We start from the raw sequence: 20549 nt of genomic DNA on the forward strand, positions 1-20549 counted from the left end.
ACAACAACTGATGTAGTACGGAAACTATGAGGTGCTCCTCTCAACATTTAATATGCTTTTTCAAAATGGTACAATTTTCAGCAGCATCAGTTTCCTTCAACGTGTCTGGCACTTTTTTTTTTTACATAAGAAAAGTAAATGACCTTTTAATACAATATGATAAATTCAGAAAGTGTGTCATGTCTTATGTTCTGACACATTTTTCTATTTTTGTCATGTTGTAAATATTGGGTTGATGAGCCATTCTGTAATGAGTCTTTAGACATGCAGTGTTCATGCAGTCCAATGAATAGTTCATGCCATCTCTGATTTTGATAATTTCAGGAGTTTGATTATTAATCTACCACATTCTATTTGATTTTTTAAAAAATGTTACAGTACATTTGAAAAAGAACAATGCATGCAATGATATGTCAAGTACAGTGGCCTATATGAAATAATTTCTTTCAAATAAACCAAACTAATAGAACACGTATAAAAATGATCTAAATTTGTGTTGCCCTCATAAAAATACATATCAATCCAAAATAAAATAAGCTCTCATATCAAAGTTTCATTCCATCAGAGGTGGTTTCTAAGAGTTTGTAACACATTAGAGATTGCGTTATTTGAGTCGAACATGTGTCATGTTCATAGTCTCATTGCTGCCTGTATTGGGCGTATTTCCACTTGCTAGGTTGTGACTAGCACCAGCCGTATTACTTGTCCTAAGCAGCTCGGAGGAGTAGGATGCATCAATGGGGGGCTGGGAGAGAAAGTTGAACCCTTGAGTATGTATCTTATTTGAGGTCTCAAGGTCTCTATCGCTGATGAAGAGATCAGCTTCTCCCCAGCCCCCTACTCCCATCTCAATGCCCCCAGCTGAAGAGTCCTGGCTGCTGCTAACGCTGGTGGAGAAACTAGCCTGACTAGAATGCGTGTTCACACCGAGACCTTCCAGAACAGGCTGCATGAGGTCCTGTACAGAGAGGGACTTCCCAAGCCCTCTGTCCCCACTGCATTGGCCTTGAATCGGGGCAAGAGGAGAGACTGGAGCAAGAGGGTCCATCTCTGCATCCATGCTTATATGTCTCCTCCAAGAACTGTCCTCTTTAGCACTGGGTCTGTTTTTTTGTTGAAGCTTGCAGCTAATACTATAGTTAAGCCCAAAGTCCATCCCGACTCCTCTGAAGTAGGATTTGGAGTAGTCGGTGAAGTCCGACCTAGAGGGTCCCATGCTGCGAACATGGCCTGCTTGTGGAGGAACAGAAGAAAGTTGAAGCTTTGAAGAGGCTTGGGATGGAAGAGGTGGAGTTGGTTGACCGACACATGGAAAGTGGCCTACAGAAGAGTGAAAACTGTTGGCACTGAAGATTTGAGAAGGGCTCCCTTGTGCTGATGGACAGTCCATGGATGGGGTTGAAGGAACCTGGAAGGTTGATGGGCTAAAAGGTGAGGCAGAGGCCGGATTGAGCCCAGGAGATGATGTTGTGGAGTTGTTCTGGTTGAGGTTGAGTTCGTTGGGGGCTAAGATTAATTGGAGGGCTCTGGGGTGATTACCACAGATGGACTCGCTGATCTGGGAGGAGCAAGAGAGATCCTTACTGAGGATGGTGCTCGGATAGTCTGAAGTCTCCTCTAACCCAAAAGGAGGAAGAGGGGAGAGAGTGAAGGCAGAGGAAGAACCCTTCTGCAGAACCTGACGGTAGATGTCCAGCAAGGAGTCCACCTTAGCTTCAATAGACTGTACCTATAGAGATGGAACATAGAAATACTGTTTGTTAGAATACATGGGTTATGTTTAATACAGTGGTTCTTCATTAAAAACGGTTAAAGGGAAAATAAATATCTTGATTTTGTGTTTTTTTGCATTTTAATTTAGATTAGAGTTTGCTAAGGCCCACTGGTTTAGTATTATGTTTAATATGATAATTTATAAACATGAGACAATGACATTAGAAAAACAACAAAACTCAAGGTAAATATTTCTGAACAGGATATTATATTGTAATTTGTGTAATTTCCATTCAAACATGTAAAAATGTAATATACTTGTGTGTATTTAGGACACTGTCATGATACCCTGCCGGAAGGAATGAAAGAGCCATGGATAAACGAAAATGTAATTTATTAAATTCAACACACAGGGTAAATCCACACTTGGAAGGGAAGGAAGAAACACATACAGAACTGGTAGGCCCGACAAACACAGACTGAACGGACTAGGGCTTACATACACAGGATAATGAGGGAATCGGGAGGAACACAGGTGAACAGAATGACTAATTAAGAGACAATGAGAACAGGAGCAGCAACAGGAACGACCAAATAAGGGCACATGAGGGAGAAACTGGGTCACGGGGAGCACATGGGGAGCAAAACACAACACAGTCCAATCCTGACATTTCGCCCCCCTCCCGGAAGGTGAGTCCTCGCACCGTAGAACCAACAGAGGGAGGGGTGGGAACTGGGAGGAGGCTCAGGAGGAGGACAGACACCCGGGAGGGGGCCGGCAGATAGAGTCTAGGGAGGTCACAACAGAGAGAGGAGCCAAGGAAGAAACAGGAGGAGCCAGGGCGGATCAGACGGAGGAAGGAGCCAGGTTGATGACAGGAGGGACTTGGACCATGCAGCGCTAGGTGGGACCCAGGCCACAGCCATAATGGTGACCCACGGTGGAGCCGACGGAGGGAGGAGCCATGGAGGTGGAAGGGGTGATGACTCCAGACAGTCCCGAGACGACGGATGGTCAACGACAGACCAAGGTGGAGCCGGAGGGACGAGGGAGCCCAGTGGACTGATGGGTCATGGTGGACAGGAGGGAGCTAGGAGCCATGGTGGAGCCGAGGTGTAATCCGGGGCTTAGGGGCTGGAGGCGGAGGCCAGGGATTCTGCAGCCACGGTGACGATGGAGGATGGCAGACCCGAGGAGCTCGCACCGTACTGATGGTGGGCTAAGGGCAAGCAGAGGGGCTGCCAGACGACAGCGGTGGAGGAGGCAGGATTGGGTGGGTGGTCGGGCATTTGAGAGCCTCTGGGCTCTTCGGGCTTAACTTGGGAACAGGAGCCCTCTCTGGGCTGGACATGGAAACAGGAACGGGAGGGACAGAGGTCACCGATGGAGGAGGGAGGAAAAAGGGGGCAGGTTGGTATACAAATCAATTAAGTCTCTTTCCACTTTTCCTTTACCCAGATCCTTAGACAGCTCACCATCAGCCATGGTGCAGGGGGCGGAGCTCCTCTCCGCACTCTCACTGTTCATGACGCTCTCCCCTGTGGCGAGCTCTGTAGCCGGCTCTCGCACCTGGTCTGACGTCACAGGCTCGGGCTCCGGAGCAATCCTCAGCACTGTAGCTCTCTCTGGCGATGGCTCGTCAGTTGCAGTGGGCTTGGGCTTAAGCTCCGCGCAGTGGGGTGATGGTGGGCTGGGCTTTGGGACTGGCTGTGTTCTGGATCTGGGGTAGACGCTCATCTAGATCCGCACAGTCCGGTGGTGTCTGGGAGGTTGACGGGGCGGTAGTAGTTGGCCACGATCCAGAACTAGTGATGGGCGCATTCGAAACACTGCTTCATGAAACTTTGAAACATTTGTGAATCTTTTGTTTCGAATCAGTGTTTCGGAGCACGTATCAAACCGGCCAGGTCACGTGATTTTAGCAAACGAAGCTTTGTTTTGTCACACTGTTTTGAAACGTTTCGAAACTCCGATGGTTCACCACTAGGGGGTGTTGATCTCAAAGTGAACCCATGAACCACTTCTGGTTGCCCAGTTAATTATATGACATGAAATCCCATGAAATTTAGGTATAAAAAACAAAGAATTCAGGGCCAGATGTTGTGGGTTAAACAAAAGATAACTTCCCTTTAACACAGAGGGCTATATAGTTTTAAAAATGTGTAAAAACATTCAGTACTTTCAACCTACAAATCACATCATACCTAAAAAAATAACAAAATGAGCTTACGATAGAATTAAATCCACCTCCTTCTCCTGACTGATAACACTACTCTTGCCTGCTGGTTTTTATTGACTGCTCTAATGAAAACACTTAATTAAATTATTACATAAATCAATTAATTAATTAAATAATTAATTATATAGTTCATTGTGTGTTAAGGGTTTGATTATACTTAAAACACGTAACACACGCACTAATATTTAAGTGTTTATTATTTATTTAAAAAAATTATATTTCTAAAAAAAAAAATTCCATTTGTTTCATAAGTTTGGTCTGAGTTCTTGATGCTTTTACAACGGTTTCACCCGCAGGCGTCACCAGCATGTGCTGTTTCAAGTGTTTCGAAACATGGAATCATTTTTCTAAACAATTGGTTCAATTGATTCAATACTTCGAAAAGCTTAGCTTCTCCCATCACTACCCAGAACAGGGAGTTCAGCGCAGTATCGTCAAATGCCTGAAAACGGCGAGCTGGCTGAACTCCACAGCATACTCCAAGAGGGAAAGGTCCTTGCGGGTGAGGGAGGTAAACTTGACAGTGAGGGAATCCATGGGGAAGGAAACACTAAAGAAACAAAAAACACTGAATGGAAAACGGAAAACAAATGGAGGGGAGACACATAGTTAAACAGTTTGTAGGTCGGGTCTTCTGTCACGATATGCTGCCGGAAGGAACGAAAGAGCCATGGATAAACGAAACTGTCATTTATTAAATCCAACACACAGGGTAAATCCACACTTGGAAGGGAAGGAAGACACATGTACACAACTGGTAGACCCGACAAACACAGACTGTACAGACTGGAGCTTAAATACACAGGATAACGAGGGAATTGGGAGGAACACAGGTGAACAGAATGACTAATTAAGAGACAACGAGGACAGGAACAGGAACGACCAAATAAGGACACATGAGGGAGAAACTGTGTCACGGGGAGCACATGGGGAGCAAAACGCAACAAAGACAGTCCAATCCTGACAGATACAAGCTATGAAAATAGCCTTATCGTTGGCCATTTTTATTTCAATAATGTTAAACAAATCCATCACCATCAATTTCACCCCATAATATTATTAAACACAATTCATCTTTAGAAACAGAAATGACACTCTGGTGGCAATTTACATAACTTAAAAAAAAAAAAAAAAGTAATGTCCATAGATGGTCCATAAACTAGTGGGAGTAAGAAAAGTGTGTTTTAACTGACTTTATTTTCTAAAAGTCCACAGCGCTAAAACTGCCCATAGTTGAAGAAACAAACACCTAAAAACCTGTGCAGTATTCAAAGATTCAATGAAATATGAATTGATTCAGTGTGACATGTCAGTACGTAAAATCCTGTTTAACCGAGTGTTTCTAAACTCACCTGTCTTTCTACCTTACACACCCTTCCAAGCATGCTCACGTCTTCCAGAATGTCTCCATCAGATAACAGCTTTTCTCTGACCTTCTTATCCATAGGCATCTGGCCCCTACCAAGAATCTGATCCACCCTAAAAGTGAGAGACAGATGTTATCAAAAAGACAGGAATTAAATGTGTGAAAAGAAATAAAGATTCACATCCCAAATGAGCAGACAGAGAATTGAGAGAAACTATAATGACACTTTAGAAATTGCTACTATTAGCAAACCAGATTCAAGTTTTCAATTTTTCTTGTACATTAAAATGTGATGAATTCAAAATTATATAGACTTTCTGTTCATTTAGACTATGAAGAAAGCCAGGAACTGTGATGTTCTGTTTTGGTCACATGGAGGCACTGGTCTCCCTTATATTGTAAACCTTGATCATTTGACTCCATAGGCTTCAGTGATAAAATAAAATACTTTTTTTTTTAAGTGACAAGAAGACCTGCCATGGTTATGAAGAGAAAAATGGCTTGAAAAGAGATACTTGGCATACAATGGTTTACTTATTTTTTACTTTTTATATTAGACTACATATCAATTCCCAAGGTTTTTTGAGATAGCAAAATGTCCACTTATTACATATTTCAGAATCTCAGCATATCCGTCAATATGTCTTCCAAATATTCTAACTGATCATGAATACGGAGTAACTAGACATTCTACACATTTGACATTTTCCCCATATGTAGCAAGGCAGTACACATATTCAAAGAGTTTTTTGAGTAAAAAATTTACTGTATGTACATTTAATGATACATTGCAATAATTATATATAGCTTCTCAAATACGCCACATCCCATTGTTTGGCAGAACCCCAGGGCTTGGCCACCACCCAGTGACCCATATGTGACCCATATATGACCAAGGAGAAGCACTGCCTCAGGGGCATCAGAACAGCTGTGACATGATGACATTAATGTGAAGTCAACATACCAGTGCGGATATGATATAGATGTTATGAATGCGGCTGCTAATTATCTTTAAATGTCACTGTTGAGTAAATGTTTTAATTCACATAGTATGCAACACAGACTGATGTTCAAACTGATGTTACACAAGATGAATGTTCTTGATGAATCAAATTCTTGATTGCCTGCGCCATTATTAACCTCTGTTGATTGGGCTGCATGTTTAGAAATGCGTGTTGCTGCTCTTTTTAAATATATGAACATTGAATGTTATGCGTTACAGGTGAAAGTGTTGATTTATAATGAGTATGCTGCAATGTGTTTTGATTAGCTGTGTATCAGGTATGACCTCTGTTCCTAATGTGCTATTAGCTGTAATTTATATGTAAAGAGAGAATGCCTAGTGATTAGTACATAAACATGCTTCATTTTGCGCTCGTGGGTGGTGCAATTCAAGTTTAAACCCTTCCTTTTCCTATCACTTCAAGTGGCAAAAAGTACCTGCTGTACATGTGGACCTGTTGTAAAGCAGCTGTAAAAAACTATTTATGTCATTATTTAGCTCAAGAGTGTTAATCGATCAACTATAGGCAGTTCGACAATAGGCTCCAATGTTGTTATTCAGCTTGAGTCAGAGTTGATATTGCAAGATGCGATTCAGCTGTAAAGTAGCTCTACAGAAAACAGTAGTGTCAAATTTTGCTCTCATCTGATGGTGTCAGTCAGTGTGGTTGTATTGATACATTTCTGAAAGCTAAGTGTCTTTCAGACCCCAACTAAGCAAACAAGAAGGTGACAGTGGCGAGGAACCCAAACTTCATCAGGTGTCACAAATGAAGACAAAAACTTCAGGAGAAACCAGGCTCAGTTTGTGGACCAGTTCTCCTCTGGCTTACAGATTAAGCTTAAAAACAAATTAGGATTTACAAAAACTCCATTTTTGTAAAGCCATTCACCATACTAGTGGACATTTGTTCTTTGTGGTCATTAACAGCAAAGTGCTTTCTTACAGTCGTCCACTTGTTTCAGTTCATCAGAAGTTTCATGTACTGAAGTCTACATGTGTGTATTCTGTAAATCAATATTTTGGGGTTGGTAAGATTTCTCTGGGGTTGGTTAAGAAGTGTCTTCTGCTCACCAAGGCTGCATTTATTTGTTCAAAACTACAGATAAACAGTTATATTGTAAAATCCTGCTACAACAGTCTTTTTTTCTCTATTTTAATATATTTTTTAAATGTAGGCTAATCTAGTCCTCTTATGGCAAAGCTGAATTTTCAGAAGACATTTTGTGTAAACCATCACACTTTTTTTTTTCAGGATTCTTTGATGAATAGAAATGGAAATCTTTCCACCATTATAAATGTATTTACGGTCACTTTTGACAATTTAATGCATTTTGTGGGAACAAAGTACATACATAAAAAAAAAAAAAACTTTTGCATATGGTGGAAAAACATGTTTGGACAGTAGTTGGGTTGTCCTACCTGGTTTGCAGACTTTTAATTCGGCAGAGCATGTCCAGATGACCGGCTGAATATTGCTCTATTACATCCTTTACATCATATGGGCGCAGAGTTTCCTTAAAATTCTTCTTCGCCACATGAAATTTCATGATCCTGCAAAACCATATGCTAATGTTATTCTTCCTTTGAAGTCTTATGAAGCCCAAAACAGATATGTGAGCGCTAATATTTAAAGTGTGAATGTGTCTTGTTCTTTTGAGCACAATACAGTGAATGATAATATAAAGGACACTGAACTAACTGACGCTTTTTCGACTATATTAATGAAAAAAAAAAAAAAAACCTTGATCCAATATATTACAAATCAAATTATTTGCAGTTTACATTTGGGGTGACTCAGAATAACCACAGCAATGTTTCTGAAAGGTGATCAAATGACAGCATAGACAAATCCCACACCCTGAGAAAGTCTGAGCTTGGCGTCACACACATGACAGTCCAACCAGACCCCAGCTGAGAGCTACAGGGCTACCACAGCATTTCGCCTACAGCCTGGAATATTCAGTGAAGCAGTTAATTTTTCATTCCTCATAATAAAAGCGAAAGTGAGAGGCTGGAAAAGATGAGCACATACTGTCAATCTAGCACTCAGTTTTCCACTGACCCACACATACTAGACGAAAAAAAAATAAAAGAGCATGGTTGATGTGTGTGAAGTGTGAACAGCATGACAGTATTCTTTTGTGATAGTGAAATTATATACATTTGACTAAATGTCATCTCATGCTCTCAGTGGCTGGGAGTATAATTAAATAAGACAGTGTCGTTTTCATTAAAAGGTGATGGGCATATTTTTGTGTATTTATGCTAGGCTATAGAGTTTAAGTAAACCTTTTGTAGTTTGATTTCTCAAAAAATTGTAAACACTGCGGCTCTGTTGTGCTGTCAAACATTGCACTCTTTGCTTGAGGCCTGTACCACAAAGTAGGTTTAAGCAGCGAGCGAGGCAATTTCGAGTTTAGTTTGGGCTAATAATGGATTTTATGAACCACACAGGTGAATAGGTAGTCAGGTAAATATTTACTTTGTTGCTTTAAAACATTGCATTTTTGCATTTCAGACTACAGTTGAGTATTTCGGTGTATTGAGCCTTATTGGTGAGGCAAATCACTTATTTTGTCAGAATCAGTGGCAAAATCAGGCAGCATTTAAAGGAATAGTTCACTCAAAAATGAAAACGTGTGCCCAAAATGTACTCAGGAGTAGATGAGTTTGTTTCTTCACAGGAACAGAATTGGAGAATTTTAGCATTACATCACTTGCTCACCGATGGATCCTTTGCAGTGAATGGGTGCCGTCAGAATGAGAGTCCAAACATCTGATAAAAAACATCAAAATAATCCACAAACAATCCACATGACTCCAGTCCATCAATTAACGTCTTGTAAAGCGAAAAGCTGCATGTTTGTAAGAAACAAATCCATCATTACTACGTTTTAACATGCTGTTAAAACCGGTGCCTCCATCCATTATCCATAATAACGCTTCCTGCAGAGAAATATGCACAGATCAAGCACCTTTTACAAGCCAAAAAAGTTATAAACAAATATTTGGGTGGATTTTGATGTTAGAGGACAACAGAGAATGGACTTTTTCACTGGAGGATGGGTTATTATGCATTATGGACTATGGAAGCAACGGTTTAAAGTTGAAAACATCTTCATGAATTTGTTTCTTACAAGCATGCAGCTTTTCACTTTACTTAACTGATGGACTAAAGTTGTGTTAATGACTTCTGTATTACTGTGATTTTTTAATCAGCTGTTTGGGCTTTCATTCTGGTGGCACCCGTTTACTGCAGAGAATCTATTGGTGAGCCAGTGATGTTTTCAAAACACTTTTGTGTGCACACACTTGTGGACTAGTCACAAATTTAGGATCAAACCCTGATAAAATTATAAAGAACATTGTGGTATGCTTAGCCAGGTTATATTTGTTTGGGTTTAAAACTAAAAGCGGTTACATAACCTTGAGTTTGTTCAATTTGTTTTGTGACATATTGAACAGACACCAGTCCAACAAAGCAACACTGGCTCAACCATTTGTGTTGTTTGTGCCACAAAAAACTATGTGCTGAAACCTTTCGCGCACAGAAAAGTATTCTCGTAGCTTCGTATAATTGCAGTTGAACCACTGATGTCACATGGATTATTTTACAGATCTCCTTGCTACGTCTCTGGACTATCGTATCTGAACATTTCAGTTGTGTTGCGGTCTATGCAGGGTCAGACAGCTCTCAGATTCCATCAGAAATATCTTAATTTGTGTTCCGAATATGAACGAAGGTCTTACGGGTTTGAAACGACATGAGGGTGAGTAATTAATGACATAATTTTCATTTTTGGGTGAACTATCCCTTTAATGAATTTATATCATTATCACTGATAGCTCATCAAATGCTGAACTTTAATTGTAATGTCTCGGCATTCTGAAATACTGCAGCATTGAGAGAAGTGAACTGAAGTGAAATATCGCTGCTCTTACCTCACTGCTCTGATGACGGTCTTCAGCGCGGGCGGCAGGTCCTCTGCTGACATGTCACAGTGACACCCTTTCTCATCAAAAGCCTCATCAACACCAACGTTAGCCTCACCTATGACACACACAATGAAAATTTCAATTACTAAAGTGCATAAAGAAAGGAGAAATTATGTGAAAACCATCACCAAATGAAAAGAATTGGCGGAAAATTGAGTGATAAGCAAGAAAAAAAGCATTAATTTTTCATAAAAAAATCTTAAAAAAAAATCTTTGGTTCAATCTGGCAAGAGGGTCTCCTATTCAAAGCAAAATCTGAGGAAAAATGCAGCAATTGCGAATGAATATAAACTAATGAAGTAGTGCAGGTCAAACTGAATTGAAACTGAACAATTTTACAGTACGTGTACTAAAATACATTTCTAAGAACATGCAGAATTTTAAGTCCATCAGTGTAAACAATAAAAAGTACACATTTTCACAGGTCCTCATGTTGTAAATCACTCTTGTTAAAATATATATATATATTTATGCCTGTTCTTCTGAGCTAGCATGTCACATTACATTTCTGTGAATTTTACAACTGGAAGCACTACTTTATACAATCGTCTAAAATGGTAATAGTTCATATTTTCTGTGTAAAAAAGAGGTGAATGTAGACTCAAGTGCATTTCTGCAGCTACTTTATAAAAGGTTCTATGGCTACAGCTATGATGTAAAGCAGAGACTGGAAAGGAAGTGGTGTGTTGGATGCACACACAGGATTATTCGTGCCCTATGCTACTTCAAGGATTCTCAAAACCTGACTAGAGAGGCTGCAATCGATCAGTTCAAGATATTTACAGCCACAGGGCATCAGTGAGGAAGGAATATATGCTTCTGGCTAAAATCAGAAGGTTTTCAGTTAGTGCTTTGAGTTATGCTACTTCTTGAAAAGTTCAATTATTTATTATCTTCCCATATGTTACCACACTCACTAGATGTTCACGGGGCCCTAACAAGCCCATCTCCCCCCCCACAAAATTCAGTGATGCAACACTCTTTAAACACATAATCCAGTGATTAGAATATGTTTGTTAACTGAAATAATAAAATAATAAAGGAATAATAAAGGAATAGTTAAACTCTGTACTGAAATTTTACTCACCCTCAGGCCATCCAAGATGTAGATGAATTTGTTTCTTCTAAACAGATTTGGAGAAATTAGGCATTGCATCACTTGCACACCAAATGTCCATCCCCTGTTGTCCTCACATCAAAATCCACCCACATATTCGTTCAGAACTGTTTTGGCCTGTTTTAGCTTGTAAATAGTGCATGATCTGCATATTTCTCTCCCGATTCTTTACTTTTCAATGACTTTTTCACTGGAGAAAGAAATATTATGGACTGGTATTTTAGTCAGAAGCAACGGTTTAAAGTTAAAATGTTATAATGATGGATTTGTTTCTTACAAACATGCAGATTTTCACTTTAACTAATAAACTGGAGTTGTGTGGATTATTGTGATGTTTTTATCAGCTGTTTGGACTCTCATTCTGACTGCAGAGGATCCATTGGTGAGCAAGTAAAGTAATGCTAAATGTCTCCAAATCTGTTCCCATGAAAAACAAACTCATCTTAAAAAGATGAAAATTTAAAAAAAAAAATGTATCCCATCCTAAGTGCACACACTGTGAACACACACCCGGAGCAGTAGGCAGCCATTTATGCTACGGCACCCGGGGAGCAGGGGTTCAGTGTCTTGCTCAAGGGCACCTCAGTCATGGTATTGAAGGTGGAAGAGAGCACTGTACATTCACTCCCCCCACCTACAATTCCAGCCGGACCTGAAAAAAAAAAAATGTATCCCATCCTAAGTGCACACACTGTGAACACATACCCGGAGCAGTGGGCAGCCATTTATGCTACGGCACCCGGGGAGCAGGGGTTCAATGCCTTGCTCAAGGGCACCTCAGTCATGGTACTGAAGGTGGAAGAGAGCACTGTACATTCACTCCCCCCACCTACAATTCCAGCCGGACCTGAGAATTGAACTCGCAACCTTTGGGTTATGAGTCTGACTCTCTAACCATTAGGCCACGACTTCCCCCATCTTGTTCATGTTTTATTAAATTAATTTTTTTAAATAAATAAATAGTGGCTGAAAAATATAAATAAAATAAGAAAACTCAAATTATTATAATATAATTAGAATTTAATAAAAATAAAAACAAATTTTTTTGTAGTCATTGAGTACTCATGGTGAATAAATTGACCTGTGTGTCTGAGTGGGAGAAGACATCCCACCTGCAGATGGCGATATGACGTACTGTATGATGCCACTAAGATTTGTACATACATACTGTACAAAGACAGGCACAAAAGGAACTGAATGATTGGTTATATTTACATATAAACCTTGTTATATTTTGTTACTTTGTTACGTGCATGTTTGTTTTATTCATATATGATCATGAAGCAGAAATGAAACTTCTGAAGATGTTGCTGGGAATCAGAGAAGGGGATTCTCATGCATATTAGACTGTAGTACATGTAAATGCTTGTAGCTATTCGTTGTGGATCTCCTGCTTGTTTCCTGAAAGTGCTTCACATCTTAGACACAGAAGCACATTAAGACACTTAAAGTTGGGTAATAATTTTTCATTAACCATTTGACTAAATGCTTCTGATTTTATAATGTAGCTTATATGATATCTACTGCCTTATAGCTTTCCCACAGGATAAAGACTTCAGATTAATTCTAAATAATATCATAGAACAGTTGATTCTACTTTGGCTTCATTTGTAAGTATTTACATTTGTGAATCAAAGACAAAGTAACTGCCAATATTGTGTCTCAAATTCAACTCCACATTGACTTCTTTTCAGTTTACTGAACTTTTGTATAAAAAACAATAACACATTTGCAGGCCTCTGCTGCCCTCCTGCCATTGGTTCAATTAACAAATTCATTAAACCCAATTCTAATCACATCAACACATGGCATGCTTACACACTGATAATCTGCTTTAAACAAAGAAAAAAAAAGGAAAGAAGGAATGAGGAAAGAAACAGATCCTAGTTTAGTCAATGGCCTTTGGGACCCAATCAGAAAAATATGGACTCACATGGCAACCATGACACCTTTGCTAGACCAGATAGATTTTACAACCTAATGGCATGATGAGAGTCCTCACTCTCACTACATTTTCCATAGGAAAGACTCATAATGCACAGCAAAATGGACTCTTCTATAGTCCAGAAACCTTTCTGTGAATGAACACACATATCCTTCAGGTCATTGCGTATATTATTGCTGTCTTGTATATTGTCTGTTGCATTGTAGACTATTTTATGCATGCTTATTACTGCTTAAGCTTTAACCCTTTCCTATACCAACTGAATGCGTGTGTGTGTATGTTAGACTAGTTTCAGTGTTATGTAGTATGTTAGACTAGTTTAAGTGTTTATGTAGTTAATAAAGTCTTACTTGTATCACACTTGACGTTGTTCATTGTTTGCTCATAACTGGAGTCCCTAATCATGCAGATTTATGCTACAGGCTCTGTGTAGAGTTGTACAGTAAGAAAGTTATTTCCCTTTACCAGGAAATTAACGTTCTTAGAATAGAATATCTATCTATCTATCTATCTATCTATCTATCCATCTTAATTGATTTACTTCAATGTGGCTTGAAAAAAAAATTTCCCCTTGATTACAAATATGTTGAAATAATTATTCAGAGTGAGTTTAACGGTTCTCTTATTGCATGAAATGTGAGTAATGAAATGCATTTTTCATGCATGGCTATTTACATGGCACATGGTCAACACTGTAGATCATCTTTGCTAATTTCAGTTATTAAATTCCCTAACGATGAATATTATTTAGTCACAGATGAATTTAGAGATGTTCACAGTTCTCCGATGCAGAGTCCAGATCAAGTCTTTAAAGGTCAAGTTTAAGCCAAACCTAATTTATGGCGAAACTTATGTGAAATCTATACCAACTGAATGCGTGTGTGTGTATGTTAGACTAGTTTCAGCGTTATGTAGTATGTTAGACTAGTTTAAGTGTTTATGTAGTTAATAAAGTCTTACTTGTATCACACTTGACGTTGTTCATTGTTTGCTCATAACTGGAGTCCCTAATCATGCAGATTTATGCTACAGGCTCTGTGTAGAGTTGTACAGTAAGAAAGTTATTTCCCTTTACCAGGAAATTAACGTTCTTAGAATAGAATATCTATCTATCTATCTATCTATCTATCCATCTTAATTGGTTTACTTCAATGTGGCTTGAAAAAAAAATTTCCCCTTGATTACAAATATGTTGAAATAATTATTCAGAGTGAGTTTAACGGTTCTCTTATTGCATGAAATGTGAGTAATGAAATGCATTTTTCATGCATGGCTATTTACATGGCACATGGTCAACACTGTAGATCATCTTTGCTAATTTCAGTTATTAAATTCCCTAACGATGAATATTATTTAGTCACAGATGAATTTAGAGATGTTCACAGTTCTCCGATGCAGAGTCCAGATCAAGTCTTTAAAGGTCAAGTTTAAGCCAAACCTAATTTATGGCGAAACTTATGTGAAATTTTGCAGGCAAAAAAACGTGACTTATCTATTGTCAATAGTGTAGCAATGCATTAAGCACTGCTCACATAAAGGTCACTTTCAAACCAAACAGCTTTCTGTTGGTCAATCCGATGAAATTACGTGACCAACTTAAACTCAATGCGAAATCCATGAGTGGAAATTTTGTAGCATTCATTGGAAACTCGCTAATGTGCAGATTTCTATTGAAATACATACAATAACACAACATTGCATCGAGCAACAGTAAATGTGACCACACTTTTGGGGTCAGATTTACTAACAGCGTGCACCAGCGCAAACACATGAGAGTTCTATAGAACACTCATGAGAAATCATTATCTGTATTCAGTTTAAGAGAAAATACACTGCAGACCTCTCTATTTCAGAGAAAACAATAGGACAGACAGCTGAGCATGAGTCAGAGAAAAGAGCAGCGGCCACTCAAAAATGCAGCACTGCAGTGAGTCATCCACTTCTGTTCAATAATGTCACATTAGCAACCATACTAATTATGGTATCATTGCCTCTTGGTCATTGATGAGCACTGCATCATAAATGAGTGGATGGATGGTCGTTTCACACAAACAACTGGTCAGAACCCCCAGAAACACCATTTCCAAACACTCTTTGAAATGTTCACTCTCTGACAATTGTTACAGACAAACAGACGAATTTCATTTATTTGTTCTGCACTTAATACATTCATAATGACGTGGAAATGATTTTGTCTGGCCTTATACTGGCCACACTATTATGGCTCAATTTGAAGTTCTATCTTAGTAATTATGCAAATAACACCACTAGCTCTTCCTGTTATCTGGACTGATGAGACTATGCATTAGTCGCTGCTGTGTAATGCAGTCATTCAAACAGTCTGACTTTTCTCATTATTTCTCTCTCTAATTGAAGTCAAGGCACCCGATAATCACATTTGTCTGGTAAGTGACAAAACATGAAAACATGAATAAATCTAAATTATTTGCTATTCCATATTCCATTACATCTGTTTAATGTATACATAACTGATGAAAATTAGAGTGCACTTCATAACAGATGGCAGTAAACAGTCTCAGACATCAGAGGGAAGATGATTTTGTGTTAGCTGAACTACTGATCAAACATGGAAGCCTGTTTCCTTCTCAAAAGAAAATGTAAAAAAGTAATCGTGAGATGAAGCTTCAAAAAATAAATAAAGTCTATAAAGTTGCAATTGCAAGAAACAAAGCCATAAGTGAAAGTTACCTGAATAAAGTCAAACCGCAAATCACACTGTAAGATATAAAGTCAAAATTTCACAAAATTGATGTCACAGTTGTGAAATATTAAGTCACATTTTGAGATTTAAAGTCTCAGTTAAAATATATAAACTCACAAATATTAGAACTATAGTTGGAATTACAATAAATAAAGCCTTGTTTTTATGATAGAAAGTAACATTGTGAGAGAAAGTCGCAATTTACCTTTTTATTTTTAATTTCAAGGAAGAAACAGGCTTCCATAGTCAAATGAGGTTTAACACAAGCATAACAACAGCAATGTTTCAAATTCTGTCTCAGTCGTAAATTATTTATAGTATAGAGTATATAAGATATGGAACAATACATACCTTGTAGATGACTCTCCTTGATCCTTCCTTTGGGTGGTGTAGAAAGAGAAATACATAAAAGTTTTTAATGAATCTTCAGTAGACAATAAACTACACATGACACAGTTTCAGATTCACTGGATCCAGTTTGTACAACATGCATACTAATGCATCAAAAGCAACAGCCAGTTCAAATGCATAATGCATGGATAAATGCAACCATTAGCATATACATGCATATCACAACATGCAGTATATTGCATGACATTCAATAGCTCAAGCAAACAAATGTGCCATATTTGAAGCCCTACTAAATTACTAGTTTATTCTCTGTGTATTTATAGTATTGCTTTTTAGCAGGTCTATTTACATTTCATGGTCCTATGTGATATACGTGCATATATGAATGACAAGCCAAAGGTGCTGAAGTCTTTTTCTTAATCAGTTAGACAATTTGACTGCTGCTATTACTATTTACCAAGACGGAGGACTGTTCATGCACTTCATCTATAATTGGGCCATTATAACAGAATGTGGGCATCAATGTGAAATGGAGAGAAACATTACTGTCCATTCGCATCATTTTTTCCCTTTCACATTGAGAGAAAGACTGCAATCAGGTGATTTCATGGACAGCTAGCCCTCCATTAGACCTGTTATTGTCTGTAACAATAGATCCTGGTTTATAATGATTTTTGTGGATGACTATGAACATATCAGATAAATCCGAAATGGACAATGTACTTTTTTGAATCTTGTAATGAAGAGGACGTGAAAAGAAGAATGGAACGTGTGGGATGCAGGCACAATTATGTTACACGGGGGAATCAAACAAATAGAGAGAAAGAGGAAAGTTTTCCTCTGTGGAAATATAATGAATGAAGCCAGGGATAGACAGGAGATGCTGCCAGGGGTTTGTACCTACTTTGTAGGACTGCAGGTATGCAACGCCTTCAAATGAGGTTTCCAGGTAGCAACGGAAACCGAGTTCTCATCAGCCGCATAGCTACGCCACACACACTACATGCAAAAATATATAAAACCAAAAGAACAAAGGATAAAGGAAGAAGAGGAAAAAAGAGAAGAAGAACAAGCCCATAGAAGAGAAAGAGAAGAAAAAACAAAACAAAAAGGAAAAAAAGCAGATTAGTAAAAAAACTACACAGGTTTTTTCGGTCAGAGCAGGCACCCATACATGCCTCAGGACAGGGACTGTAGACTCATAGTGACGCCAAGTGGCCTCAAGGTAAGGACGACTACCATCGGTGGAGTAATATCGCCACGCAGCCTTATTCAGGGTTAGGGAGAGTAAAACATTGTAAGCAGAAATATAAAGCACACACACACACACACACACACACACACAGGAAATTGATTTGTGGGTTTATGACTGAAGTGCAATTTTGTTAACTATTATTGACGGGGAGTCTTGCATTACACACACACAGGTATTCCTATCATTATGGGGACATTCTATAGGTGTAACGGTTTTTCTACTGTACAAACTGTATTTTCTTTCCCCTTACCCTAACCCTAAACCTACACCACACACAAAACTTTCTGCTATTTTAGAATTTCAAAACACTTCATTCTATATGATTTATAAGCTGTTTTCCTCAAGGGGACAAAAAAAAAGTCCCCACAAGGTCAAAATTTACTGGTATTACTGTACTTGTGAGGACGTTTGGTCCTCATAATTTAGGGAGTGCCAGGTACACACACACACACACACACACACACACACATACACACACACACATACACACACACACACACACAGTTTACAGGGACTCTCTATAGGCGTAACACACAGGTTTCCATGTTTTATGAGGACAATTCCCCAATGCATTTTGCAACAGACTCTTAATTAGTGGTATCAAAACCAAATCTGTCCATATTAAAACCAGCATGTCCAAGCAAATAAAGTCTCTTTGCTGTGAAGTGAACCATATTTGTCTGTTAGGTAAGACTATCTGCAGTCTCAGCCATTTCATTGTGGTGCATTCAGACACAAATAACAGTTATATAAAAATATATGAGACCATTAGCAAACAGTCATTAGCAAACAGCAAACAGACCATTAGCAAACAGTACTCAGTGGCATGATATTTACCATGAAAATCTGTCATAAAAATGACACTATACCAAATTCTATTGTAAAGGATTGTGTAATATCCCCAAATGTGAGGGCAGATGTAATAACTCTGGTGTCTGACCTGTATGAGGCAGGCAGCAGGGTTCCTTCTCTTCTCAAAGTGCTCACACACACATACACACACACACACACACATTCTTGCATATGTGGTTTACAGGGACTCTCTATAGGCGTAACACACAGGTTTCCATGTTTTATGAGGACAATTCCCCAATGCATTTTGCAACAGACTCTTAATTAGTGGTATCAAAACCAAATCTGTCCATATTAAAACCAGCATGTCCAAGCAAATAAAGTCTCTTTGCTGTGAAGTGAACCATATTTGTCTGTTAGGTAAGACTATCTGCAGTCTCAGCCATTTCATTGTGGTGCATTCAGACACAAATAACAGTTATATAAAAATATATGAGACCATTAGCAAACAGTCATTAGCAAACAGCAAACAGACCATTAGCAAACAGTACTCAGTGGCATGATATTTACCATGAAAATCTGTCATAAAAATGACACTATACCAAATTCTATTGTAAAGGATTGTGTAATATCCCCAAATGTGAGGGCAGATGTAATAACTCAATGCTTCGACCTGTATGAGGCAGGCAGCAGGGTTCCTTCTCTTCTCAAAGTGCTTCTGTCTGTGCTGTTCTTGAACCTTCAGGGCAAAACCTGAACCCAAAATACCCTGCAATGCAAGTAAAGTAGAACCATGTCACTAATGCTATAGTTTAGAATTAGACAATAGGACTGTAGGATGCACTCATGCTAGCAGCTCTTTGTAAAAGCACTTTCCACTATCAACAAGCAACAGTATTATATTGTATGTTCACATTAACATACAATATATGTATTAACATATTGTCACACTGAATTCTTACAAAGTTTGTTTTATTACTACAATTTAAGAAGTACAACTAGGGATAGTTCACACAAAAATGACAATTCTGTCATGAATTACTCACCCTCATGTCAATCCAAACCCTCTTGTCTTGGGGGTAAGTAATTAATGACAGAATTTCATTTTTGGGTGAACTATCCCTTTAAGTAGTTATTTAAGAAGCTAGCAAAAACAATGTTAAGTACCATGAAGCTTGCAGCCAGGAAGTTATAGCTTTAATTTAACTAATATGAGTGGTCAAACTCAGCTCCCTCAACGTTTTATCATTTCATGATCAAAAAGTGGAAGTGGGGTGAGCTGTTTAATTCGAAATTAGAACATCCATTTCCACCATTTCCATCAACTCATTTAGGCTGATTAGTAAATTTGGCTGGAAACCTTGTTGCTCTGACAGGGTAATCAGCCAAACTGCCTTTGCATTTCACAAAGACACCAAATAAAATTCTGCTTTAGGAAAATTTAGCATCCAGAAATAAGATTTCACTGTGTACTGAAGGCTAAAAACCAAGAAGAACATTAGTGACTGTCTCAATTATGCAAATTATTTATGCAAATGATTTTCTTTATTGGTGTTGTATCTGGAGAAGTGACAAGATAAACAAACACTGGATTATTACTGTAGGTAGTGTAAGGAAACAAGGTATGATAATGTTTTTTTTGCTGTAATAAAGGTTTACCGCAGGCAGAGTGAAGAAAGAGATCCCAAGCAGGGCGAACCCAGCAGATAGCATTCGTCCAGTCCAGGTTTTAGGAGTCTTATCTCCATAACCTATAGTAGTGAGAGTGATCTAATAATAAAAAAAAAATACAGAGAGGGTCAATAGAGAATTTTCGACTTTGTATCTGTGAACTACATAACTTATGTTTTGATCTTGATTTGCCAAGATAAAAGACTTGTCAAGATGGATCAGATAACTTTGAATAAAGTGTATTATACTAATTTATGACAGAATGTCCTTTAGGACTCAGATGTAAAATTGTTTACAATAGTGCAAACAAAATTTAATTTATATATACTTTTGTTTCATTTTGTATTTTCATTTTTATATTTGATTCTAATACAT

At 38.4% G+C, this 20549-nt stretch overlaps 1 protein-coding gene across 1 annotated transcript in view; it reads right to left on the reverse strand.

Annotated features, from left to right (window-relative positions):
- Positions 1-16: 16 nt before the first annotated feature.
- LOC107602730 (potassium voltage-gated channel subfamily KQT member 5-like) overlaps positions 17-20549 on the reverse strand; it is a 29974-nt gene continuing 9441 nt past the window's right edge. Inside the window, exons 5-14 of the mRNA XM_016295301.1 lie at positions 20163-20273; positions 19177-19272; positions 17361-17455; positions 16457-16483; positions 16093-16119; positions 15852-15853; positions 10268-10376; positions 7745-7876; positions 5306-5432; positions 17-1729 (exon numbers count right to left, since the gene is read on the reverse strand). Coding sequence (XP_016150787.1) covers positions 605-1729; positions 5306-5432; positions 7745-7876; positions 10268-10376; positions 15852-15853; positions 16093-16119; positions 16457-16483; positions 17361-17455; positions 19177-19272; positions 20163-20273 — 1851 coding nt within the window. The 3' untranslated portion in view covers positions 17-604. The remainder of the gene's footprint in view (positions 1730-5305; positions 5433-7744; positions 7877-10267; positions 10377-15851; positions 15854-16092; positions 16120-16456; positions 16484-17360; positions 17456-19176; positions 19273-20162; positions 20274-20549) is intronic.

Source organism: Sinocyclocheilus grahami, unplaced genomic scaffold (genome assembly GCF_001515645.1).
Source record: "Sinocyclocheilus grahami isolate Dianchi unplaced genomic scaffold, SAMN03320097.WGS_v1.1 scaffold334.1, whole genome shotgun sequence".
Classification (NCBI taxonomy): domain Eukaryota; kingdom Metazoa; phylum Chordata; class Actinopteri; order Cypriniformes; family Cyprinidae; genus Sinocyclocheilus; species Sinocyclocheilus grahami.